The following is a 19,721-nucleotide window of genomic DNA, read 5'->3' on the forward strand; positions in this document are numbered from 1 at the left end:
GCTATTGTAGTGGTGTAAAATTGGGTACAGTGGGTTTAGGATGCTCACCATACATAGAAAGGGGTAAACGTGAGATGTGTACCTGGGACCTTTTATATGAAGTCCACTGCAGTGCCCCCTAATGTGCATCAGTGCTCTTCTGTAACGTCTCTGTGGCCAGCCCCCTAAGAATGCTGACCCCACATACATTCAAATGGCTTGGTTTTTGTGCATTTTTCCCCTGGATTTTCTCTTCCAAAAATGGTCCAAAAAGAGAGATGTACTGAGCACAAACAACTAGTAAATGACCATTTTCGAAACAAAAAGTTGGGTGTTCTCTGGTTGGAAATTGGCCACATCACAACTGGATTTTTGGATGTTTTCTGTAAAACACCCAAAATTAGATTTAGATGTCATTTTGAAAGTGCCCCTCTATATATACCACCTTAGTGTCTCTGTAAAAAGGCTAACTTCCTCTTAATTATTCTAGAACGTCACTCGGATACTTAGCAGAACTGATTTCCTGTCAAAATGATGACCATTTGTTAAATTAGGATTATTTTATAATTCTCTATTTTTGTTTCACTCAATTAACTGAGTTCAGTGGTGCAGTGAGATCATGTCTCCTAAGAAGTGCAGGGGTTTCTGGCAGAGAGTATTTATACAGCTCTGATTAATATTTCCAAATCGGGGATACCAGGTTAAGCCTGCTATAGAAAAGGCAAGGATTTGGTGCATATTCCCCCCCCCCCCCCCTTTTTTCATACAACCTGCTTCAATTGAAAGTGCTTATAAGGAGGAGAGAAGTAGACACATTTGAGTTTGCATTTGTCTCATGGCAAAACAAAGGTTTGCTATGCAGTCCATTTTAGCAATTAACAGCCAGACCAGCTGTTTGTGGAGCAGTTTTATTAAGAATTTAAAGCTAACGTTGCTCACATACGGTAGAGAAACAATAGACCCAATCAATGAAGACCTCTTTCTTAGAAGCCAAATATGGCAACACAGGCGTCTCGATAGCATTTATTGACTGGTTTCTAGTTACTTAATATCAGTAAAAAGCCCATTTAAAAAGTATTTTTAATACATAATTAAACAGTGTATGCTCCGTCTTGTTTAATTTTATTTAAAGCAATTTTCTGCTCTAAATTCCTAAGTTCATTTTAGGAGCTTACTTGAAAGAGGGCTCAGTGACACAAATGATGTTCTGTAGAAAACAGTGTTGTATTATACACCATTCTAATTCTGAGAGGGTTTTTTTTTTTTAACCAAATATTTCTTTTCCATACTTAAGGGCATTTCTATGCCAAGATATTAACCTATCCAGCAATACTTTTCTCAAGCCAGTCAAGTAAATTTTACATCACAATTTTTTTTTTTGGGGGGGGGGGGGGGGGGGGGGGGGAGGGGTGAAGTCATTAAAATGTGATAAAAGAATCATTTATCACACCTTGATTTACCACGGATTCAGCAAGCTGCAGTATCTCAGCATTATTCCAGCAGTCCAGGAGCATCGAGTTACAAAGCCACAGCCTCATACTCCTGGGCCAGCAGATTAGCACCCCCTTCCCCGGGGCTAACTCTCCCAAAAGCTCCAGTCAACTTCCCAGCATAAGCCCCATCCAACCAACACAAGACCCAAGCCCTCCCGCTCCCCCACTTCTCAATAAGCTCAGGGCAGCCGAGAGGGGGGGCAGGGGCAGGAAATTCTCCGGGCCTCCAAGGGGGGCCCGGCGCTGGGATCTCTGGTTCTCCTGCTCCTGATGGGACCCCGGTGATCAAGTCCCGAAAGGGCCCCCCCTTGGAGGCTGGACTTGGGGCCAGGGCCTCTGGTTTGGCTGGCAGGGGCCCCCTCCAGCGCTGTTCTTCACTCTGCCGCCTTACCTGCCAAGTGGCAGCTTTTCCTCTCAGGCACCACATGCTCGATTTTGAAACCGAACATATGCGATGTGAGAGAAAAAGCAGACGCAGTGTGCAGGCCTTGCGGCAGAGTGAAGAAGAGCAGTGCTGGAGGAAGACCTCTTCTGCTGGCAGGGTCTTGGGATCCCTGCCAGCCAAGGTAGTTGCAGTTGCAGCGGGCAGCAGCGATCCTCGGGGGGGGGGGGGGGGTGCAACAGCAGCAATCTTGGGGGGGGGGGTACAGTAGCAGCGGTAGTGGCAATCCTGGGGGGCGGCAGCGGCCCTTCCCCGGGCCCAGCTCAGCCTCACTACAGCCCTGAGTAAGCCTACTATGTTAACCATTGGTGATCCAGAGTGTATTCAGAAAGGAGCAATGCCATGTTGTTCCTCCCCAGACTGGCGCTGCCTTCAAAATGGATCACCTAACAGTAGTCACATGTGACTACTGCTAGGAGGTCATATTTCCTTATAGGCTTTGGGGAGGGTGGGGGTGTCAACTGGAACATTTGGGGGGGTGGAGTTTAAGCTGGGAGGGGAGGTGCGCTGCCAGCTTGGAAGCTTCAGGTTGTGGCTTTGAGGCCCAGTGCTCCTGGGCAGTAAAAATAACCCCAGTTAAAAGCCGATAAATCAAAGTAAAATAATGCAACTTGCAGTGTATCACCACAGGTCGTGTTATGGTACTTACATAGTAATGGAGATGCAAAACATGCATTTGCATGTCTTACATCTTATTACTATGTAATGGTGGTGGGAGGCGGGGCTAGTGCTGGGCAAGACTTCTACGGTCTGTGCCCTGAAAATGGCAGATACAAAATCATGGTAAGGTATACACAAAAAGTAGCACATACGAGTTTATCTTGTTGGGCAGACTGGATGGACCGTGAAGGTCTTTTTCTGCCGTCATCTACTATGTTACTACGTAACCCTTGGTGACTTAAAAATCACCATGGTAAATTAAGTCAAACCATGTTAGGGCCCTTTAAATCACTTTATAAACTTCCCCCTTAATTTATTCTGGTTAGCTGTCATAAAAGACTTTCCACAGTACTGATTCAACTCAAAAGCAATTTTAGCTATTTGACTCTTAGGAAAACTTTGTAAACAAGCTTACTTGTGAACATTTATATGATGGCAGTGCCTTTTTAATTATCATCAATTTTTTTAACTCTGATCTGTTAAATATTTCTGCCAGTTAGTAATGAATATAAGACCAGTTTTATTTTGGACAGTAGACTTTATTAGAAATCCTCTCCATTCACTCAGTAAAAGTTCACATTAAAATGTGCTGAAGGCAGCTCCATCTAAACATTCAACATCTTTCCAATGCAACAATTTTCAGTTGAAAACTAGAAAACTGATCATTTGAAAGACTTAGGGAGAAAAATTAAAAGCAGCATCTTTAAACATGGTTCCAGCTGGAAACACATGAAATCTCAGCTCAAAACCAGTCCTTTTCCTCCAATGGAAAAAAAAAATAAAGTTCAAAAAGGACCCCAAAAAACTAACAGATAAATAAACCTTTTATCACTTACACATTAAAAAGACCAAGTATTGGATTTATACAAAGTAAATTCTAATCCATCCAATGAATTAAAAAAGAACAGCTTTTCAAAAGGCAAATATTCTAAAATCTTATAGAGTGAACAGCTTTGTTATTATGCAGAACCTTGGAGGAACTTGTTATTTTGGAAATCTGGGGCCAAAGTTTCTCTTATAGAATTATTTTTAAAAAGTCACTTTCACTGTACTTTCATAAAAAATAATAGTGTAATGTAACTTATTTAAAACATTTTTACATATGGTAGAGACTTCATTCCTTTAATGTATTGTTGCTCTTTCCATGTTGTTTTAAAATAATTCTCATTTTGTTTCATTGGGGATCCAGAGAGCATTTCTCCAAAAGTCAAGTTATTCCCATCTCAGTGGTTTCCCATCAAAACTTTAATACTGTAAGCATCAAGATATCTATGCTGAACAATTCTGATTAAACCACACAATTTATATCCTACAATAGCTCTCATAATATTCTGCTGCACTTATGGAAAATATATTAAAAATTAAATAATGCTCGTGTCCACTGTAAAGATTTAGATTTTGATGTAAACAATTTTCGCCGTTTGCATTGATTTTGTCCAACCAAGGCAAGAGGTTTCTCTTCCAGATTTTCTACTGGTACTGTAGGTAATTCTTCAATGACTGAGGCAAAGGTAAAGATTCTATGTCATGCAGGCGATCTCTGCCAAGGGCAAAGCGGATTGATCTTCGGCACAAGTCCATTAGAGGCAGAGGTTCCGCTGAAAAAGGAAAACAGAGAAAAATATATTTAGTCACCTCTACATCTTACTGCAGGAATCCACAGTAGAATATTGAATAAGGGATGGATCCCATCTCATGTTCGTCATTCTGTACTCCTTCCTTCTTTCCTGCCACACAACATTTCATCAAATGTTTACTTTATTTTGTTTGTAAGCCACATTGAAACAATGTTAATTGCAACATGTGGGATATAAATGTCAAAATATTCATAAACATTATTAAAGGGAGCCCAAGTTTTAGTTGAATTCTTTATGCCTGCTGTGAATACACTGCCATACACCACACAATTAGTCAAAATGAAAGCTTAGTGTTACTAGAGGATGCAAATATTAGGGAACAATTAAAAAAAAATCAAAAGGAAATATCCCATAGAGTTGGCCTTTGTATAAAAGTGTATAAAGATTTTGTATTTTTTCCACAAAATTCTTTACCAAAAATGCTATAAAAATTGAGCCGATTAAAAAAAAAATCTAATTTGTTTTGTACAAACATTTCTCTACTATAATAAAAGGCACCTTCAACCTTCTGAAGTTGAGTCCGTGGCTTCACTGAAGTGAAGGGTTCGTACGGATCGTAAGGTTCGTCGCTCTGTAACCATCTCTCTCTGACCCGCCTTCGCGCCTCTGATAGGTCCGCCGCCCTCAACGTCATCACGTTTTGACGTTGAGGGAGGTGGACCTATCAGAGGCGCGAGGGCGGGGCCGAGAGAGATGGTGACAGTGACGAATCTGACGAACCCTTCACTTCAGTGAAGCCACAGAGTCAGCTTCACAGCCATGCAGGTGTGTTTTATTACACTACATAGCTCCCTAATTTTTCACAAACATCGTAGGGTGGCTCGAGGGGGGGGTGGAAAGAGGGGGGGCAACTACCCTGAAACTGGGAGGGAGGGAGAGAGGGGGAGCAACAACCCTGGAACTGGGTGGGTGGGTGGGAGGGAGGGAGGGCGAACCCTGGAATTTGAAGGGGGGCCAGGCGGACCCTGAAACTGGGAGGGAGGGGGGAGACCCTGAAACTGGGAGGGAGGGAGAGAGGGGGGGACAACTACCCTGGAACTGGGAGGGAGAGAGGGAGGGAGAGAGGGAGGGAGGGAGGGGGCCCCTGGCACACACTCATTCTCACACACACACACACACTTACTCTCTCTCTGTCACACACACACACACATTCACTCTCTCTCTATCACACACTTACTCACACACACTATGTAAAACACACACACTCCGAGGAAAACCTTGCTAGCGCCCGTTTCATTTGTGTCAGAAACGGGCCTTTTTTCCTAGTCATTAAAGAAAAGCATTAGAAATATTCTCTTAGGAAAAGGATGATGGTAGACATTATAGATGTGAACTTGTTAGCGCACATTTTACTGTATGTAAATAAACCTATTAATACAGGTACAATCTATTGGTGTGCATTAAGCTCTGAGGGTCAAATTCTAGAAAATGAAAATGAGGAGCATTTTCATCTGGTAGTATTAAAAGCAATTTCAAAGACTCCTCATAGGAACAGTGACTTAGGGATGAAGTTTATTACTATTATTGGTATGAGTAAAACTAACCCATCTGGAAACACTGCCTCTGGGAGGAACCAACTGTCATTTAAGCAGGCAACAAGACCAAGAGATACTTTCCCCTGTTATAAGAATACAACCTACTGTCCCTGACATTAATTCAGTACACGTGGAGGTGTATTTTCAAAGCACTTGGACTTACAAAGTTCCATAATAACCTATGGAATTTCATGCTTTGAAAATGAGGCCCAAAGTATACTAGCTTACCAAACTACCCATTCAAAGCACTTAAGACTTAAATTTCCATAGGGTCCCTTTTACCAAAGGTCTGTTAAGCATTTACCCCGGTATTCTATTTATGGTGCCTTAATTTCCACGTTGAAATCAAAGATTATTTCAAAACAATGTGCATAACTTAATTGGTTAATTAGCTAATCAGCACTGTTAATTGGATGTTAGCCAATTATCAGCACCAAGTGGCATTAAGATTTATGCACACAACTCGCTAAACTTATTCTGTAATGTGGTGCGCCTAAATGCTAAGTCGTAAAGTTGAAAAGTGGGCATGGATGTTTCTAAAATCTATGCATGTTATAGAATACAGCTGCTCTACGCCTAATTTAGGCATCGGGATTTGCGCCAAGTAAAACAAGGCATAAATGACCATGTCTACATTTGGTCACATAGAGAGGCACTAGGCATTATTCTATATACCATGTGGAAATTTAAGCCTATTCTATAAAATTTAGGCATGCTTTACAGAATACACCTAGGTGTATTTTTCCCATGTGGAAATTTCAGGCGCAATATATAGAATCTAGCCCTTAATGCATGTTTTAATACATGGCAATTGCTAGCACACAACTGCATTAAGGGGCATGCTCCTCATTTGATGCTGCATTATTTTTCAACTTGCTGTGCCTTAACTCACTTTGGGCCCCTTTTAACAAGCTGCACAAAGGGGGCCTGTGCTAGTATCGGCATGTGTTTATGACGCGCGCCAAGGCCACCTTTTACCTCAGCTGGTAAAAGGTAGGTCTTTATTTTAAGAAATGGCCATGCGGCAAGTGAAGCACTTGCTGCGTAGCCATTTCGGGGTGGAACCCTTACTGCCACCCATTGAGGTGGCGGTAAGGGCTCCAGTGCTAACCCTCTGTTACCCGGTCAGTGATTACCGCTGGGTACTTCCTTTTTAGTGAGCGGTTAAGCCCGCATTGGGTTTACTGCCACTTTGTAAAAAAGAGGCCCTTTAACACATGAAATTAAAGTGCAAAATCTAGTGTTTCTTACTAAATTTATCAAATAAAAAATGAAAGTGGATTACACTTCATAAACCAACAAGCCCATTCCAAATTACACTGTTTCTCATCAAATGCCATGACACATCACAATTGTTTCTCTACCAACTTTATACCTACCTGACTCAATTCAGATTTGTTTCTGTACAACTCTTAAAAAGCATGGGAAACAAATGATATGTGGAATTAAGTTCACCTTTTCAATGAAAAAATTGCACGAATTGAACCAAGACATTGGATGACGACACTTTATGGTGCCTTTAAAAGTTCCTTAATTCTGACAATGATGCTACTTTTGCACCATGTTCATAATATTTCTAACAGTCAGATTTCTAGTTATTGATACCAATTCATGCTTATTATTTGATACCTCTTGAAGACCCCTTCCGTGGCAATTTCCACCCACAACATTCAATACACTTTATGCTTCCTTTCTTCAGCCTTTCAGACATCTGACAAAGCAATCTATGGGGCCCCTTTTACTAAAGTGTTGCTGAACGGCAACCCGGAACTACCGCCAGCTCAACGCGGGTGCTGGCGGTAGTTCCTCCCCCAGGGCACACCATTTTTGCAGCTAGCGGATCTTCCTGTAAAACAATACCACTGGGGGTTACCTGGTGCTAATCGAGCAGTGTGATGTGCTACCCAGTTACCACAGGGTTAGCACGGAAGCGCTTACCGCCAACCTCAATGGGTGGCAGTAAGGGCTCCCTCCAAAATGGCTGCATGGCAAGTGGGAACTTACTGCATGGCTATTTCTTTTTTGGGGCTTTTTACTCGCTGCAGTAAAAGGGGTCTTGGCGCGCGGCAAAAACAGCCGCCACCGCTAGCGCATGGCCCCTTTTACCCAAAATGAAGCTGCACTAAATTTGACAAAGTTAAGAATAAAGGATGAATGACATGTCTTTCTCTGCATGGCACATTTCTAACAACAATATTACACAATAATATTTTGAGAGTAAAATGTAACAAAGTTTATAATTGCAAAACAAATCTAAAGGAAGAAAAAAAAAGATGAAATTAAGGTTTTAAGTTATTCAGCAACAGAATTCAGATTTTTTTTTTAAACATGTAACTTTTTTTTTTGTTACATTTGTACCCCGCGCTTTCCCACTCATGGCAGGCTCAATGCGGCTTACATGGGGCAATGGAGGGTTAAGTGACTTGCCCAGAGTCACAACTATTGGAGTAGCAGCCCAATGGTTAACGCAGTGAGCTGAAAACCAGGGAAACCTGGTTCAAATCTCACAGCAGATCCTTGTGATCTTGGGCAAGTCGCATATCCCTCCATTGCCTCAGGTACAAACTTAGGGGCACTCTTACTAAAGTTTAAATGCTAAGAAGCTCTCCAGCGGAAGAAAAATACCTACTGTACCTGAATGTAACACCTTGAGTTACAAACGACAAGTGGATTTGTGTACTATGGGATCAAACTGGAGAATATTGTATATACTAGCCGTTAAGCCTGTAAAAACGGGCGAGATTTCCAGCTACCCTCCTCGCCGCCGCTCCCTCCCCCCTCCGGAGGTGAGAGGCGCTGTCAGGTCAGTGCAGGGGGCCCGATGCGGAGGAGGGTGGGAGCGGCGGCGGGGATGGGGGGGGGAGGGTGGAGGTTGGTGCGCGCGATGTTCGTTTCCATGCGGCAGCGTCCGACAGTGACTCCGACTCCGTTTCCCTCTCTGTTCCACCCTCTGACGTCATCACATCTTGATGCGAGGGCGGGACAGAGTGGGAAGTCTCTACTGCGCATTTGCAGGTGAGTCGGTCACTTGCCGTTTAGATGTTTGATTATATATATATATATATATATATATATATATATATATATATAAACTTTCTCTCGCCTTTTCAACTCCTGCTCGGTGCTGATGGGCAGAGCTGGCTGAGGACAGGATTAGTGGCAACGAAAACACAAGCTCCCACTGCCCTGTGTGTGTGTGGTGGGGGGGATTTATGATTGCCAATAGGAGGCTGCGGAAGATGATTGGAATAGGGGCCCGCAGATGCTGGAACTGGTAAGGAGAAGGCGGCAGTTACCAAGAAAAATGGGGATAGCAAAGGGGGCACACTAGCAAACGGTGGAGATAGCAAATGGGAGCTGATGCTAGAAAAGGGGACTCAGAGCTTACCTGAGGGTGTGGATGGAAGATAAGGCAGAAGTTAAGAGATGACACTGATACTTGGAGACTGATCTGTTGCTGGGGTTGGGGCACATGGCTAATGACCAGAAGCTGAAACTGTTGGAATGAATATAAATAAATAATTTCAAATACTCCCAAGAATGGCTCCTAGATCCTAAGAAAATCTGTAGAGACCTGAACTGAATATATGTAATGCAATCTCTCTGGTACTTTCAACATAACTGCTCCCAGGCATTCAAGAAACTGCTTGATGTTTGAAAAGCGAGAAGGCTCCAAGAAATATCTTACATTACTCCAGACTTGTCTTGAAATGCTCTCCAGAAAGTTTATTGCAGTGAACTGTAGCACTAAGTAATCCATGCCTGATATTTTTTTGATCTATGCAGTTATTTCCTGCTGAATTTTGAAGATTTCTGTACACTATACTCCAAAAGTTTTGAGATCTACTGAAAATGTGTTCCAAATATTCTGTATCAATTTTATTTAGGTGGATGAGTAGATTTTTTTTTCCTGGGAATATGAACATAAAGATGAAAAAAAAAAACAACTTTAGAATTGTTATCTAAATCGTTACTAAAATCATATCTATCCATCCTACTATATAAATGAAAAGTGACCGACGTGCCGCAGCTGTTCTGCGCATGCGCGTAACGTCACAGGTCTCTGCTGACGTAATTAGAAGCAGGACCAGATCGACCCTGCTGCCGGGCAAATCAAGAACCAGCACTGTTCATTTGAGGGGTCAGGGCAGTGTCAAGTTTTGGCCGTGTCCTGCATCGGCGAAGGGATGATGCAGGGAGTGAGAGCGGCAGAGCAGGGAGCGGACCGGCGTGGATCAGCTGTTCGGCTGGGGCACCGGGCAGGCCAAGAACAAAGAGGCAAGCTCAGGAAAGCGACGGAGAATCGGTGTGTGCTTGGGGGGGGCCGGGGGGAGAGAAGAGAATCTCTGGGTGGCTACAGGGGGGGCAGGGTAGAGAGCACAATCGCTGAGTGGCTGGAGGGGGGCAGGGGACAAAGGAGACTCGCTGGGTGGCTGGAGAGGGGGGGAGGGGAGATAGAACAATCGCTGAGTGGCTGGAGGGGGGCAAGAGACAGAGGAGATAGTGAATGTACGAGTGTGTGTGAGTGAGACTTTCACACAGACGCACACTCTCTGTCTCTCTCACACACACATATACACAATCTCTGTCTCTCTCTGAACTCACTCACTCGCACACAGACGCACACATATACACAATCTCTCTGTCTCTCTCTGAACTCACACACTCTCTTGCACACAGACACTCTCTCACTGTCTCTCACTCAACTCATTCTCACAATCTCTCTCTTTCACACAGATGCACACACACTTTCTCTGTCTCTCTCTCTCACACACACACACACACACACACATATATATATATATATATGCATAATCTCTCTGTCTCTCTCAACTCATTCTCACAATCTCTCTCTTTCACACAGATGCACACACACACACTTTCTCTGTCTCTCTCTCTCTCTCTCTCTCTCTCTCTCTCACACACACACACACATTCTCTGTCTCTCTCTCACACACACATATACACACTCTCACTCTGTCTTTACATTTCAGAAATAAAACATATTGCCTGTTTGGCTATTTCATTACATTACGCACAACAGAAATGTCGCCTGTTGTAATGGGCTTTACGGCTTGTCTCATATAAAGGGCACTGAAATTGAACACACTGGTTTTCAACTCAAAAGACTTAAGGCAGAATATATATATTCTCCAGTTTTCCCCAAAAAGGCTATGGATTCAAATGCTGCCATTTCTAGTAATTAAACAGGCAAAATACTAAGCACATCATGAAACCAAGAAAAGCGAATTGCAATAATAGCTCTTTCAGTTTAACTGGTTATGAATTCACCCTATGGGAAGGTACCCAAATGCAACGTGGCCAGCCTTTTCACAGGAAACCTTGTGTTTCCGTCCAGATTCCAGCAGTACTCCGCACAGAGCTTATTATAGCAACAGTATGGTGTATGCAGACATTTCAGTTCGTCATAATTTGTAAATGCCCTGCAAAGTTTTCCTTCCAGCAAGTTTCTGCTATTTCAAGGTAGAGATTCTAATTATGGCCTACACTCTGTCAAATAATTCAGGCATGTACAACATAACTAGCTGCTCTGTTATTTCTCACACTGAAAACAGTATCAGTGTAGAGTTACTGAATGACATCTGGCCAAGGTAGCTGTCTTGTTTTTTTTCTCCATTACATCTACAGACAACCCATATCCTGGAACTGCTCTTTGCTGGCTTTCTGCCCCTCTAATAACCTAAGCAGGTGCTATCCCCTTGACAAGTCTAACTGCATGTCAAAGAACTACCAGTGGCTTTAAATTGCTTTCCATCATCTGTACAAATTCACAGCATACATTAAGGTAAGATCACTTACAACAGCCCTATAGCTGGTGTAAATACTCATGCCTAAATGTTAGCATATACAAGTGGTTCCTTAAGTAATTAACAACGAAGGAGCTATAACGTGGCCAAGCTGACATAACAGTTAGTCGTGACAGGGTTAGAAGAAGTTGGTAATGAAAAGGGGGAGAGGAGGGGTGGAGACAAAGAAATATGGACTCTGATGGTCTGTACTAATCAGTATGTAGCTGCAGAGAATGAGTAGCATGCTTTTGGTGGGCTTCACTGTTTTCTGTGAGAAGCCCAGTCAGGAAGGTGTTTTTTTGGACCTTCTCGCCTTCCCCTTGTGGTGGTGGGTTGGCTTAGTTTGGTGGCAAGGGGGGAGGGGAGGGTAGTGTCTTGGGATCTCGTCGCAGTGGTGTTCTTGTGAACCATACCCATAGGAGGGATTACTTTGGGGTAAGTTAACTGAAATAGTACTAAATGGGAAGAAATGGAAGGGGTGGGAGTTCATATTCAATACCGTCATGAATCCTGGGAACAGGGTATTATAAGTCAGTTAATGATGAATGTTCTGAAGTCAGGGAATATTGTAATGGGGAAATGGTAGGAATGTTAAATGTTAAAGTTCTACAAAAATAAAGCTGTGGCCGGTTATTGCCACATGCAGGTCATCAGAGTAGTTTGTTTGTTATCCTGGTGTTATGTTTCAATGATAAGCGATGGAATGTGAATGCCAACGTGATAGAATTCTGTAATTTAGATGTACCTCTGTACACTGTCTAAACTCTGCCCATCAAATCACGTGACATACTTTTCTGCTACTATGTATTCTATAAGAAGCCATTCAGTGCCTTCCTGCTGCTAAAAGTAAGTGGCTCACTATAGAATTACCCTCATAGAATTTGTATATATACATAGAGTATATAATTTATTTTGTTATATATAGTTACCTTTACTTAATATGTATTACTACATATGCTTGTTTTATGATGTTCAGAACTTAGCAAATGTTATCATGGCTTTTGCCAATTTTTAGGAGGGCAGAAGATGTCATACACACCTTCATTTTTTCTCCCCTTTTCATATGTGTAAAGTCCACGACGCAAGCCTGCGGTTGCCTACAAATCATTTCTACTTCCTACTGTTAATTCACTCTTCACTTGGAGCTTACTAAAGAATACAATTCAAAATACTATTGAAGCAAGCCAAACTCTCCAAAGTGCAAATATGCTGCGTTATACTTGCAGAGGAAAAGACTTCAGAGCTCCGCTTTCACTTTTAATGTTCCGAGTGAAAGCGTCGCTATCCAGAAGTCACCGCTTATAACAGGTTTCTGAAGTGTGAACTTTTGGTGAGCTTCTTCATGAGTCAAAAACCTCTGGCTTCGCTTTCTTTTTTCACCAGAAGTTCACACTTCAGAAACCTGTTTTAACCGTTGAATTCTGGATAGCGAAGCTGTCACTCTGAGAACATCAAAAGTGAAAGCGGAGCTCTGAAGTCTTTTCCTCTGCAAGTATATAACGCAGCATATTTGCACTTTGGAGAGTTTGGCTTGCTTCAATATTACTTCCTACTGTTGCAACAAAACCAGAAACCAATGCTTTTCAAATACAGCCACAGCAGCCACAGTCTGATAGTGACAGACGGCGCTGATTCCACAGCAAGAGAGCAGCAATGATGAGCAAGCTTACTTGGGCCAGGAGGAAGTGGTTTTTCAGGCTGACAGCTGGATCCTGTGGGGACAGAAAGAGGGGAGCATTGTTGACAGGCCAGAAAAGGGAAATGATTTGTTCCCAAGAGCCAGCTTGAATGAATTGGAAAAAGACCAACCTCTACAAGGAGCCAGTTCATACAGGCCAGAAAGAAGCAGAGTGCATGGTGAAAATATGCTCTGTCATCACTCAAAGAACAGAGTGAAATAGAGGGGGAAGGAGACAAAAGGAAGGGGGCAGAGAAGGACAAAATGAGAAATAGGGAGGGACAAAAAGGATAGGAGAACAAGGGGGCAAAAAATCAAGGCGAGGATATTAGTACTAAGGGACATGACAAGGGAAGAGAATGACCGTGTTCAAGGGAGGATGAGTATTTTAGAAAAATAAAAATTTTGAATGAAGCCTTCATCAAGAGTTGTTTTCTATAAACTTGAGGGGACATGAAAATATTTATTCTAGAACCCTCAGCAGATCCAGTAAGGCCAATTACAATCTGTCAAAACAGCAGAAGTCAATTGGTAACTGGGATATCTATTATCAACCTCAGATAAATGTTAACGTATGTTTAGCATGGCTCCCATTATTGATGATGGGACTGTTTCACTAGTAAAGAGCATTAATGTATGTTGCGAGTGTAGACACTGGAATCTTGCAGCATGGGTTTCCTACAGAGACTTCCAGAGGTTCTAATAAAAGCAGTATGATGTTACTATTAATCATTTCTATTGTGCTACAAGACATATGCAGCACTGTACACGATATGTAGGTATATTCTCTGTCCCTAGAGGGTCACAATCTAAGTTTTTGTATGAGAGGCAATGGAGTGTGACTTACCCAAGGAGCTGCCGTGGGAATCAAACCCAGGTCACCAGGATGAAAGCCCACTGCATTAACCATTAGGCTACTCTTCCACACCACTGTGACATCACTGGTTGCTGAGAAGACCTAGGTAGTACACATTTGATCCTTTCTGCCCCTTTCTAAATTCTAGACAAATTGCAGTATCTCCCATGTCCAGTAGTTTAATAAGGGAAGAATAATGGTTTAGGAGGGAGCTCTCATTGGTGGATATAAAACCCAGTCTCATTTGAATATTTGTCTTTGGATTCAAGCCTTTCCAGCCACTGACCAAATCTGTTAGGGGAGAGCCACTCCCAGTCTAAAGCCCTAGCCATTTATACTCAGGAATTCTAGGAATAAAACTATATCTGACTATCCCAGCTTGTACAAGTAATTGAGGGAAGATTCCAAAGTATACAGGAGACAGAGGCTGCTTAAAGTCTTTGCCCTGGTTAAGTGCTTGAGGGAATGGAGAACCCTCCACATCTCTTTTGAGTGATTTTGATTTTGGAGTACGGAGACTAGGCTATATATGTAATTTCAATGGGCACTTTCCATCTGTTGAAGGTCCAGGAACAACTCACTGGCTGGAGAAACAACTTGGTAATATTTCCATCTACAGGGTTCTTATGGATCCATGCACATCCCACCAGAATCTGACCTTGAAGTGCTGCCATCTGAGCCTCAGGGCCTCATTGCAGTCATAAGCATTGGAGAAAGTGAAACCTTTTCCGAGACTGTGCCTATACCCTACTATATTTATTCATAGGACTAGTCAGAGAGGATGGTGAAGAATATAACAGAGTAAGAGGGTGACTATGGACCTCTCTGGAATTAAAGTGAGGTAATCAAGTTTGAAACTTCTATAAAATATTTCTCTTTGATATATGTTGCCTTTGTCTTTGTCTTGCACTACCTCTGCCATTTTGTATTTGTCCCTTTTGAAGATGCTGTCCGCAAGATAGTTGGTTTAGAGAACCAGCTTTGGAATGGACTGGGTTAAGAGAGTGGAAAGCTTGGTGAGAAAAATCTTACAACCTCCTGAAGATTAGCAGTCCCGGGCCTGATCTCAAGTATGATTATATAAGGATTCTCCCATCAACATCTAGAGGCTACCAACTGATGTCATTTTTGAAGGTAGTCGAAAGCCAGAGTGCTGGCACTTCATTGATCAGAACTTGTGAAATGCAGTATAAAAATATAACATAATTCCTGGATTGGCAAAAATCCTCCATAATGGTGTATTAGCATTTTTTCAAAGTTGCAGAAAATAAAGATGTGCATGGGCAAAAAAAAGTTCTGTTTATTTGGGGGGTTCAAGTGTTTCTCCAGTGTTTCACACATTCATTTTAATCTTTTTTTTTTTGTTTTGTTTTTTACAAGTACATATTGATTGTGCATTAACCTACAAATTAATGCATGTATAATCAATTCTTCACACACTAAGGTGCCCAAAATGACTGCATGCTAATGAATGAATGTTGCTACCAGAAGGCTTAAGCTTAATGAAGAAACTGGAAATCTAATGAATCTTTCACCACCATAGATGAGCTAATAACTGTAATGTTTAAATGTAGATTCATTCTATCATAGCTGATTACCATACTACATGCATTTTTTTCTTTTAGCTAAAGAGACTGACACTACTTTCAAGGACATCCTGCTAAAATACACAGTGAGTAAATGCTTCAACAGTGCTGAATGTAAAGTGAAGATGCCAATGAATAATGGAACATGTTCGTTATATAATCTGTGTCTTATCCTTCATGCGCAAAATTAACATATACTGGTGAACAGATGTTAGATATTTGATATGGGAAAGATGCAGCAAACAAACATGCAAAATCTGATGGAACAACAGATCTTTCGGGGCCATAATCAGATTGTGAGTTCTATGGGGTGCTCTTGAAATATTTAAGGCTCGTGTGTTTCAGACTGTTTCGTCATCACTGGGAGAACAATAACTGAATTTGTAAATTATATTTACCGTTTAACTTGTTCATATTCTAATAGATAAGCACCAGCACAATACAATGGTAAATCAATTAATAAGAATTTTCATATCAATGCATAATACTCATGACAGTTCTTATGTGTAAAGGGCAGAGCAAGTCCATTTAGAATTTTAGCTCTTTCTACCTGTATCCCATCTATAATCAACAGTATTCTAACATTAGCTCACTTGGAAAGTTTACCTGCACATTTAGGTGCTCATTTTCAAAGCACATAGACTTAGATTACTGTTGGGCAGACTGGATGGACCGTGCAGGTCTTTTTCTGCCATCATCTACTATGTTACTATGTATGTTATGTATGCAACTTTTGTAAGTTAATGTGCTTTGAAAATGAGCCTCCACATGACCTATTTGCATCTCCTTATGGAACATCCAGACAGAACAACAGGGCAGAAGACCCCCCTTTCTGTCTGCCTAGCTGTTTTATGAGCACTACTAATTTTGTGATTGCACTATGCACAATATTTTCAATCATCCATTTGTATTTATTTTGTTGGTATACTGGACAAAATTCTATAAATGGCACCCAAATTTGGGTGCCGATAAAAGTTAGCACCAAGTGCTATTCTATAAATAGCACTCGGAACTGTCCAGTTATAGAATAGTGTTTGGTGGCAGGATCTCCGCCTAGTTTTGGGCAAGAGGATTTTACACCAACAAACCTTGTGTAAATTCCAGTGCCTAAATTAGGTGCAGCTTTCCCTCATTCTGTTAACCACGAAAATTCCAGAAATGCCCCTGATCTGCCAATGCCACCTTTTCTGAGCTGTGTGTAAAATTTATATGCAGATCCTGGCTCCTAAAAACGCATACAAAATCTTTAATTGGCACCAGTTATGGACATTAATTATTAGTACTCAATTAATGGAACCTATTGGCTTATTTGTGAATTAAATTATGTATGCAAATTAGGTGCACATCCAAATTTGTGATTGCAAGTTTGAGCACCATATATAGAATTAGGGTGATTATGTCTTAACTAGCACAACACGTTCACTTCCCTTCCTTCTCCCAACAGCAGAAACTTATTCCTACCCATCACTACTACCCAGAAATCATCTGCCTGTAGACCATTGTTTTACACCCCCCCAAAAAGGCCAGCTTTTCTGCTAGAAATCCACTCAGACACAGAAAAGCGCATATAAAAGTGGATAAGAAGTTTCTCTTCTTTCAAAACTAGGCAAAGTAGTGTACAGTAGTTATCTAAATAAGCAAAAATATCTCTGTACTACAAAAACTAGTATAAGAGTTAAATAAAATAGGCAGAATATCTAATATAATTTGCTATGTGAATGTTCTGAAGTGTCTCACTGGGATCGTAACCACCTGCTGATGTCACTGGCCAGCAGTACAACCCTGCTTACCTGACTTCAGCAGGGGGTTACGATCCCTTGAGAGACGCATGTTGAAGAACAGCAGGAGCGGGTACAGATGTCCTACGTGCACGTCGCCCCCCTCCAAAATCGCCAACCCCCCTCTGCTACCCTCCCCTCCCCCCCCCTCTTACTGGGGTCCCGGCGGCAGCAGTGAAGAGCCTCACGAGTCTGCTGCCTTCCCTTCTCTTCGCTCTCAGCTCTGACTCTGGTCCCGCCCTCATTTCCTGTTTCTGCAAGGGCGGGACCAGAGTCAGAGCTGAGAGCGAAGAGAAGGGAAGGCAGCAGACCCGCGAGGCTCTTCACTGCTGCCGCCGGGACCCCGGTAAGAGGGGGGGGGGAAGGGAGGGTAGCAGAGGGGGTTTGGCGACGTGCACATAGGGGGATCGGTGGGGCCAATGTCGGGGAGGGGAGGGCCGTGGGTGGAGGCATTGCAAGGATGTGTCTGTGAGACAGAGAGGAGGGGGGACTGGAACTCAGGGGAGGGACAGAGGGAAGGAGGGAGAGAGAGGGAGGGAGGGCTGGCCTGGAAATCTGAAGGGAAGAAAGGGGGCTGTGGGACTTTGAGGGGACAGAGGGAGAGAGCGAGGGAGGGAGAGAGGGACAACCTTGCTAGCGCCCGTTTCATTTCATACCGAAACGGGCCTTTTTTACTAGTCAAGAATAAAGTGTATATGGGCACAGTACTATATTTATTTATTTATTGCAGTTGTATCCCACATTATCCCACCTATTTGCAGGCTCAATGTGGCTATATTCAATGACAGATACATGTCACGGAAAGCAATACTACTACAATAATAAACACATATTTAGAATGTAGGCCAGATAAGACACAGAAGAAACACACTTAAAGAGGTCAATTTTGTACTTAAGCATCAGTACTAATAGTTGGAAAACACTAACTAGTACAAGATAACCTATATTTTACTCTTATGCTCATAGGGCTTGCCCCAGGCTGGGTCCTATTCTGATTGCAGTTCTCTGTTTACAAAACTCAGATTCACAAATTATTCCACTTCAGACTACTTAATAGTACATGTTACTTTTGAATTCTAAGCTCAAATTGAGCAATCATTGGAAAATGAATCTCAGCTCATAAGAATGTGTGCAGGTTTTCCAAGCAATCACGGCAAAACTTTGAATAAGATAAGGAAAATGAGGTTAGTAAATATTTTGGGAGGCAAACAGTACTTAAAAGAACAAATTACATCATCTGTAGCAAAAGAAAAAAAAAAATAAGAGAAGCTAAAATTTTCCAGTTAACATCTTTATTGCACCAGGCAAGGAGACAACAATTATACATACGACTGAGGAAACTATAGAAAATGCTTAATATATCAAAAGCAAATATTCATTTTTATAAATATGGGGGAGTGGGATGGGGAAGGGGACAAGAAGTGCTGGCAAATCTTACGAAAAAAAAAACCCCTCCACAAAAAGGGTATCTTTACTTCACCAATCATAACAACATGTGTGGTAGTGCGCTCCAAATCGATACGCCTGCCAGAGTAGCGCGGGTGCCCCGCGGTACTGCATGAGTAGCGCGTGAATCCTTACTGCCAAATAAATAGGTGACGGTAAAGGCTCAGACAGTAAACAGCTGTGTGCTATTTTTAATATTAGCACACAGACATTTACTGCCCCATTAAAAAAAAAAAAGCCCTTTTTACTCACCGTGGTAAAAAAAATGGCCCAGGCTCGCCGATTTCACTCATCCAAATTAGTGCAGGCCACTTTTTACCACTGCTTAGTAAAAGAGGCCCCAAAAGGGAGAAGCCAAACTCTGGTTTAGAGTTAGGTTTGTGTGAAATCATAATTTTAACTAGCTCTCATCTGCCAATGCCATTAATAAATTAGGCAGCAGTGTTATTATTATTATTAGCATTTGTATAGCGCTACCAGACGCACGGAGCGCTGAACACCTGATACAAAGACAATCCCTGCTCAAAAGATCTTACAATCTAAATAAACGGACAGACAAGACAGTTATGGGTGAGGGAAGTAATGGATGAGAAGGGAGGAAGAGACAAGGGGAGGGCAATTGTGGCTAGGAGCTAAAAGCAGCAGTGAAAAGGTGGGTTTTCAGCATAGATTTGAAAACCGGTAGAGATGGAGCTAGACATATAGGTCCATGAAGTCTATTCCAGGCATAAGGTGCCGCGAGAGAAAAGGAGCGAAGCATGGAGTTAGCAGTGGAGGAGAAGGAGGATGACAAGAGAGACTTGACCAGTGAGCGGAGTGGA

The 19,721-nt window shown here is 42.2% G+C and overlaps 1 protein-coding gene across 8 annotated transcripts in view; it reads right to left on the reverse strand.

The window, feature by feature from the left end:
* Positions 1-3,105: 3,105 nt before the first annotated feature.
* The window catches only part of SPSB4 (splA/ryanodine receptor domain and SOCS box containing 4), a 226,757-nt gene continuing 210,141 nt past the window's right edge, over positions 3,106-19,721 (reverse strand). For all 8 annotated transcript variants that reach the window (XM_030216659.1, XM_030216656.1, XM_030216662.1 and 5 more), the window contains exon 3: positions 3,106-4,172. In XM_030216659.1, the coding sequence (XP_030072519.1) occupies positions 4,045-4,172 (128 nt within the window). In that variant the 3' untranslated portion in view covers positions 3,106-4,044. The remainder of the gene's footprint in view (positions 4,173-19,721) is intronic.

The sequence above is a fragment of the Microcaecilia unicolor genome, chromosome 10, assembly GCF_901765095.1.
Source record: "Microcaecilia unicolor chromosome 10, aMicUni1.1, whole genome shotgun sequence".
NCBI classification, from domain to species: domain Eukaryota; kingdom Metazoa; phylum Chordata; class Amphibia; order Gymnophiona; family Siphonopidae; genus Microcaecilia; species Microcaecilia unicolor.